At 47.0% G+C, this 8460-nt stretch overlaps 1 protein-coding gene across 1 annotated transcript in view; it reads right to left on the minus strand.

The window, feature by feature from the left end:
* Positions 1-8460, minus strand: part of VAPB (VAMP associated protein B and C) — a 74789-nt gene that overhangs the window by 4157 nt on the left and 62172 nt on the right. Inside the window, exons 3-4 of the mRNA XM_004370208.2 lie at positions 5131-5234; positions 1475-1555 (exon numbers count right to left, since the gene is read on the minus strand). Of these exons, the coding sequence (XP_004370265.1) occupies positions 1475-1555; positions 5131-5234 (185 nt within the window). The remainder of the gene's footprint in view (positions 1-1474; positions 1556-5130; positions 5235-8460) is intronic.

Consider the following 8460-nt stretch of genomic DNA (forward strand, 5'->3'; position numbering starts at 1 on the left):
GTCTGGGCACCACCAGGACTGGCTGGATGGTCACCATGGAGGTCTGGGCACCACCAGGACTGGCTGGGCAGTGGTAGGAGGCTGGGAGGGACATGACAGAGGGGCAAGTTATTTCACAAACTTAGACCTTGGAGGCCGGGATGAAGGTAAAACAGGCTCAGTGCCTGCAATGTTTCACACTGGGGAGGGCAGTTCTGCAAACGCGCCCCCCCATGCCCTGCCATGACTGTGCTGTATTACCCCCTGGAGACTGACTGAGGGTTAGAGAAAGGGAGTGGGGGAGGGCACGTACCTCTCAGATGGGCAGGGGGACATAAATGATGGGGGTCATCACCTGGGGGCTCTCAACTTCCAGTCTGCCTCCCAGGGCCAGTGTACTGACCACCGTCCCATTCAGAGAACCAGGACGGTGACAGCAGTCAGTTACTGCGCAGAAAGGAACTACTACACAGTTCTGACACAAATCAACAGAGTTCCTGGAGATCATCAGAAACATCTGCAAGTCTCAGAGCATGGCCTACCCCCATCTCCAGCTGTTAACAGCCGGGGTCCTTCAATGCTCTGCCTGCCTTCTAGGTTCTATGTGCTTTTAATACAGCTTAAGTGGTTTTGACCAGGTTGAAGGAGGTCCAGATTAGCATTTCAGATACAGTCTTCCCTCTTCAACTGGTCACAAGCCAGGCTGACTGCTGGGTTTCAACTCATTCCAAGAAAAGTGAGTGGCAGCTTGGAGGAAGGTGCTCCTTTCCTTGCCCCTCAGCAGAGCAGGAGTTAAATCCTTCTCAGTTGGGGGATGGAGACTGGGGGGTAGGGGTAGAGAGCCAATTTTGTCCCCAGAGATGTGGTGGCAGTGTCCAGAGACCTTTTTGGTTGTTACATCTTGCGGGCATCTAGTGGGTGGGGGCCAGGGATGCTTCTGAACACTCTGCGATGCACAGGACAGCCCCCACAACAAAGAATTATCTGGCCCCAAATGTCAGCAGAGCTGCAGCTGAGAAACCCTGATCTAATGTAGGTTTTGCTGAGGAGGTAGGTAGGGAAAGGGGGTGGGGAGGGGTGCTGAGGGAAAGGAGCTGGCAACACCGACTGTAGAATGAGACCCTGAGTGCCTACCCCCTACCTGTCATCCAGCTCCACAACCAGGGGCCCATGAGCCCTGGGGAAAATCCCCGCCACTGCTGGACAGCAGCAGAGCCCTCTGCCAAGCCACAGCAGCTTCTGGGATTTATGACATCTCCACAGCCAACAGGTTGCACTTTTCAGGAGGAAGAACTGTTTCAATTAGTTCTGTGAGCCTTTCAAAGGCGGATTTCATAAGGGCCCACTTACTGTGTTGACTTCAGCTTATTTTTTTCTTCATACTTCAGAGGAAGGAAAATAATTTGTCAACTTAAATCTGGGTTTTGTAGGAGATGGTATGCAAATAAGCATCAGCTTGCAACATTCAATTATTGTGAACTATAAACATACTTACTGGTTTATCATTTTCTGCTGGCAATTCAAACACACATCTAAGTTTTGAATCCATAAGGTCTTCTGGTTTTGCCTCCTTCCACTAAAACAAGTTAATAATCAGGATATTATAAAGCTGCTGGAAGAATAATTTTCTTCCTATAACTGACAATTTCAGAAAAATACTCTTAATGAGAAAGCCCTGATGTATATCAAATAAAGAACTTAAGTCTGCTGAGATTTTAGTATTTTTAACATGACAAGATTAAATACACTAGCTTTCCTGAATATTTATTACCATTCACAAACCGCAAAGCCTTGCTGCCTGGCTCCTCAGAGTCAACGCATGCTCCTGGAGCTGCTAGTCTGTGGGGAGCACGTGGGACAGAGAGGACCACCGCCAGGAGACAAGAGCTTTCTGGATTGTCGGGATGGCCAGAGGTAATCCGGCTTTCCATAAGAAAGCAAGCCCTGCTGGCCAGCACAGCCTTCTAGAGGGCTTAAGATGTAATTTCTGGAAGGGGCGCAGGAGCTGCTCTTGCCACAGAGGCTGTGTCTGGCTGACCCCTGGCCCATGCCCACCCCCTCTAGTGTGTGGGTGTCAGCACCCGCCTGGCCGAATCCCACGCTCTGGGACGTCACACGCCTGGTGCACTCCTCCGTGGGCAGCAGACGGGAGTCCCTGGGTGCTCTAAGAATTGGCAGTGTCTCCTGCTGTTATACACAGGGGTCGCTATGAGTCGGAACCGACTCAACGGCACCAAACAATAACAACTAAGAATTGTGGACCAGCACAGCAGCAAGGTTAGAATACAGAGAAAGGAAGACTCCCCCTGCCGACCCCCAAAACCATGCAGGAGGCAGCTAGAGCAACACAGGTACCAAGAGCCCAAGATGGAGGCAATCTAAATGTGGAACAAGAGCGGGCCTGTGGCAGCTCCATTCAATACAAGAGCATGCTGCCAGTCACACAATACTGAAGAGCATTTTACCACGTGGGGAAAATCACAGATCACAAGGGGAAACATTACAAACAATTTCAGTCTGGTCCTCTGCACACACACACGACACACATGACTGTGTGTCTGCGTGTGACAAAGAGTGTCAGGTGAGGACCATCAGCAGATGCTGCAGCCACCTGGAGAGCAGGACAGCGATCACCCGAGTGTCCCAGGTCACTTATTAGCCACAGGGGGAAAACGCACTTTGACACTGAGAGTCACGCTCTGACCCCGTGATGAAATTTAGTGTCACCAGCAGAAGAGGGACAACAGGGCATTAAGTGCCTCTAATGTTGCAAGAAGTACCTGACATCACCTATGGCATATTCTTGCCAAGAAATGTTTACCCTGAACCTACTCAGGAGGAAGCAGACATTCTACAAGTCCACTGGCCTGGACTCTCAAAATTCAGAGCCATGAAAAACAAGAAGGGCTGGGGTAATCTTCTAGAATAAGAACAACTAAAGGACATTTCAGAACAACTGGAATATTCTGAATAAGGATTTATCTATTAGGCAGTATTATTGAAGTGATGTCAATTCTTCTCAACTGTGGTAACAATATCGTGGGTATATAAGAGAATGTCCCTGTTCTGAAGTGTTTAGAGATGAAGTGTCATGAAGTCTACGACTTACTTTCAAATGGTTCAGCAAAAAGGAAAATTATGACAGAAATGAAGCAAATATGGCAAAATGTTAACAAATGGTGAATCTAGGTAAAGATTATACAAGTGGTCACTCTGTTTTTTGGACTTTCTGTAGGTTTGAATATCAAAAGAATAACAAGTTAAAATAAAGAAAAAGCACAAAGCTCTTATCGACGTGGTTATGTCTAATATCTAGGAGCTCTGGTGGAGCAGTGGCTAAGCACCTGGCTGCTAAACGAAAGGTCAGTGGTTTGAACCCACCAGCGGCTCTGCTGGGGAAAGATGTGGCAGTCTGCTTCCGTAAAGATGACTGCCTTAGCAAGCCTGGGGCGGGGGAATTCTACTCTGTCCTATAGGGTCGCTATGAGTAGGAATCAACTAGACGGCAATGGGTTTGGTGTTTTTGGTTTATGTCTAGTTTGAAAGAACTACAGATTATTTGTATTTTTATTTTTTGCTCATTTTGGTATTCCCGAAGCTTCTGTGAAGATGGCCGGTTTGTTTCTCCAAGTGCACATTCTGAACAACAACAAACAGACGTTAAAAGAAAAAAAGTGTTATAAAAATAATCGTACAAGAAAGAGAGCTAAACGTTCACTGAGTACCTACCATATCCAGCCCCTGCCTTAGGGACAGTCTTCAGAAAAAAACAATCGGATGTGTGCAGGTGTTTTACACACACAGCACATGGAATCCTCACAACAAACCTGGGGGGTGGCTTTTCATCCCCATTTTAAAGGTGATGAAAAACCTCAAGAGAGTTCATGAAACCTGCCCAAGGCCACCAGGTTAGTCAGAGGCAAAAGCAGGCTGCGAGCCCAAGATCCCCATTCACCTGTTCTTTTCACGGCCCCACGCAGCGAAAGCCAGCTAGAACACACTCTTGGGTAGTCCGTAGTTTGTGTTGGCCATAAGTTTCCTTGACGACACAAAATAACAGGAAGTGACACATCATCTTCCAGGAAACAAAGAGCAAGTCGTAAACGCCTCAGTGACCCTTCTATCAGAAAGAAGTGGGCCTACTGTCCGGGAGTGCTCTCAACCTGGAAACATCTAGCTCAGCTTTAATTTTCTGCCCCAAAACTAAACATCCGTGAAGACAGCCAGTTATGCATTTCCAAACTAAAAAGGGCAGTGTGGTGGTCCGGGGCGTGCAGTGGGTTGGGAGTGTCCCATGGAAAGAGAAACACTACAGTGTAGCGTGAATGGAGCGAACTCAAATGTGCAGACGCTCCCTGGGTGGCTTTGGTCTCTTGGTTTGGGTTGACAAACTGGAAAGCGGTGATGAAAACGTTCCAAGACAATCTGCCTTTCTTTTCCCAACTGCGAGGCTGGGCCAGGGACAGAAGGCTCAGCTACTGACTGTGAGTCGCCCACAGCCCCAGAGGCCTGTTTATTCATCCACATGTACAAAAACTTCCTTCTGGGAGAATTTCTAATACAATCCCTTTTTTTCCCCCGAGAAAAAATCAATAATATCACTTATTTATTTTATGAAATCAGGATCTCTTATTTTTACCAAAAACAGAGACAGACTTCAACATGCATGTAACAAGCGGGAGAAGCATGAAGGAAGCTGGGAACACAGCAAAAGGGGTGAAGGGTGTTTGGTAGTCAACTCTCTCATGCCCCTCTGGCTTCTCGGGGATGGGAAGACACGGTAAGAAACATTTCCTACACTGAGAAGTACTCTGCTCTCCCAGGGTGGGAGAAGGGTGGGGTAGAGAGGAGAATCCCTAAACCATTCCAACTACAATGCATCCGAGCAAAGAACTGCTACGGCACACCGAGATTATAAAACTCAGGAAAGAATCGTATTCTAGAAAATTATGTAAAAGGTTAAAATTACTCATCAAAGTTTTAGAAAAACCCTAAAGGGAGTCAAAGTACAAACCCCCTGGCAAACCCCATCCCCCTTTAAGCGATCATGACACATTCCCCATGCATGCGTCCACAATTCTGTACCTAACAACTTTTTCTTTTCTTTCTTTTTTTAATTACCGAAAACAAGAAGAAGCATTCAGTACTTACTGCTGCTTCCATATCAGAAGTGTCAGGTGGTGCAAACATAGACTGAACCATAAACTTGTGTTTACTTTTCTCATTGGGATCATAATCGAAAGGCTGCAACATCACTGAGAAAGAAAATATTTCATTAGGAGGGTCAGAGCTTGTCTGTCACGCAGCACTGTATGTCGGCTGTAAAGCGGTTGCACCTCGTCCTCTCCTCTGAGCCTCCCGATGCCCCTGGTGAGGTGAGCAGGGCAAGATTACCAGCATCTTCTCTAGCTGCGGATCACGCACCTGAGGACACGAAGGTGAAGGGGTTTGCCTGAGGCTAACCGCTGGAACTGGCACAACCTCCTGACCCCTAGTCCACAGAGCTTTCCCTGACACAGAGGGTCCACAGACGCCTGCTGCAGGCCCCACGGGACAGGTGGAGTGGGTTCCAGAAAATATACCAGAAAGATCTCTTTGGGAACTGAAGTAGAATCATCCAAGACAGTTAAGGAACTATTTTGGCTTCTCTCTGCTCCATTTCCCACAGCCAACGGAGGTTACCCTTGAAACGCAGTTCTGCCGACAGAATGCTAGGACACGTTCCCGCCCGGGACAGCTGTGGGGCACGCTGACACACCAGCAGCTTACACACCCCTTTCTCCCCACAAACCTAGAGGACTCTCACAGGAGGCCCCGAGGGGGTGCCCTCCCGCCCACTGGCCTCCCTCAGCCGACTTCACAGGGAGACCAGGATCTGCCCCTTGCTCAATGACAGCCACTCTGAAACAGCTTATTTGCTCCAAGGCTCTGGTTGAAGCACACACCGAGCTCAGTTCCCTGAAACACAACCCTGCACGCAGGAAAGCCTCCTGTGGCCCTGCATGCACTGTGCCCCATGGGCCAGAGCAGGCTCTTATTTTCAGCCTGTACTTCTCTCATTTAATCCTAAACCGCAGGTACTTCTCAGGGGTGGGGGGTTATAATGGAATCAGTGAGGAAACTCAAGCATGGAGGGGTTTTACGAAGCTGCCCGAGGTCACAGCACGGAGGAGCCAGGATTCAAACCCAGGTCATGCTCAGGGCCACCACGGGGCACTGAGCCCTGGTCCCCTGACAACACAAGTCCTGTCCTTCCCCATTGGCACAGCCTCCAGCCCGTCTCCTGCTGGGCACTCCTCACTGTCCTCTTGTCTTACAGTAGCACCGCAGGGCTCACCAGGAGTTTCCCCTCAATCCTCACACTCCATCGCCCCAGGCAGCAAAGGGCAAGTGCCTTCAGACCACCCTAGAGAGGAGAAATCCAGGGTTCAACAAAGTGAAGGTCACAATGTTAGGACGCAGCACTGGTCCCGCAGAGTTGGATTCTCATCATGTAGCTCACACCCGCCAGCACACACCCTATAGAACCAAGCATGGCAGCGAGCAGAAGTCAAGGTCCCCCACCCGTTCTGGGGACAGAAAAAGTGGTGCAAACCCACCAATGCATCCCATTAAAATGCTCTGGTGTACCTAGTCACCCAAGACAGCCCTGCTGCCCACAACCCCATCCAAGGGCTGAGCTGCAGGTGACCTTACTGGGAGACTTCTTCAGGATGAAAAACAAGATGTGACAGAGAGTGAACCTTTTGTAAACTTGGGACTTGTAAACACAAAAATCACACCACCAAGTGCAGCTACCAATCATGACTGCTAAAATAAGGACGTTCCGTCTGGGTACCCAAAATCCAAATTCTGGGGCCACCAGGAGAGTCAACCTTAATGACATTGATGGAGTCAAGCTTCGGGACCTTCATTCGCTGAGGTGGCCCAACTCAAAATGAGAAGAAAAGGCTGCAAATATCCATTAATAATCAGAACGTAGAAGGTACGAAGTATGAATCTAGGAAAACTGGAAATCGTCAAAAATGAAATGGAATGCAAAAATATCGATATCCTAGGTATTAGTGAGCTGAAATGGACTGCTACTGGCCATTCCAAATCAGATAATCATCTGGTCTACTATGCCGGGAATGACAACCTGAAGAAGCATGGCTTTGCACTCATTGTCAAAGTGAACATTTCAAGATCTATCCTAAAGTGTAACGCTGTCAGTGATGTGATAATATCCATACACCTACAAGGAAGACTAGTTAATATGACTATTATTCAAATTTACACACCAATCACTAAGGCCAAAGATGAAGAACTGAAGATTTTTACCAACCTCTGCAGTCTGAAACTGATCAAACACGCAATCAGGATGCACTGATAATTACTGGTGACTGGAATGCAAAAGCTGAAAACAAAGAAAAATGATTGGTAGTTGGAAAATATGGCCCTGGTGATAAAAACTGTGCCGGAGATCGCATAATAGGATTTTGCAACACCAACAACTTCTTCATTGCAAATATCTTTTTTTAACAACATAAACGGCAACTATACACTTGGACTTCACCAGATGGAATACACAGGAATCAAATCCACTACATCTGTGGAAAGAGGTGATAGAAAAGCTCAATATCATGAGTCAGAACAAGGCCAAAGCCAACCATGGAACAGATAATTAATTGCTCATATGCAACTTCAAGTTGAAGCTGAAGAAAATTAGAACAAGTCCACAACAGCCAAAGTACGACCTTCAATATATCCCACTTGAATTCAGAGACCATCTCAAAAACAGATTTGATGCGCTGAACACTAATGACCAAAGACCAGATGAGCTGTAGAATGACATCAAGGACATTTATACATGAAGAAAGCAAGAGATCATTAAAAAGATAGGAAAGAAAAGACCAAAAGGGATGCCAGAAGAGACTCTGAAACTTGCTCTTGAACATCGAGTAGCTAAAGCAAATGGAAGAAATGATGAAGTAAAAGAGCTGAACAGAAGATTTCAAAAGGTGGCTCAAGAAGACAAAGTAAAATATTATAATGACATGTGCAAAGACCTGTAGCTAGAAAACTGAAAGGGAAGAACAAGCTTGGCATTTCTCAAGCTGAAAGAACTGAAGGAAAAATTCAAGGCTCGAGTTGCAGTACTGAAGAATTCTATAGGAAAAATATCAAACGATGCAGGAAGCATCAAAAGAAGATGGAAGGAATACACAGAGTCACTGTACCAAAAAGAACTGGTCAAATGCTCAACCATTTCAGGAGGTAGCATATGATCAGGAACATACGGTACTAAAGGAAGAGGTCTAAGCTGCACTGAAGGCAGTGGCAAAAAACAGGGCTCCAGGAATTGATGGAATACCAGTTGAGATGCTTCAACAAACAGATGCAGCGCTGGAAGCACTCACTCGTCTCTGACAAGAAATACGGAATATAGCTACTTGGCCAAATGACTGGAAGAGATCCATATTCATGCCTATTCCAAAGAAA

This window comes from Trichechus manatus, unplaced genomic scaffold (genome assembly GCF_000243295.1).
Source record: "Trichechus manatus latirostris isolate Lorelei unplaced genomic scaffold, TriManLat1.0 scaffold00008, whole genome shotgun sequence".
Lineage (NCBI taxonomy): Eukaryota > Metazoa > Chordata > Mammalia > Sirenia > Trichechidae > Trichechus > Trichechus manatus.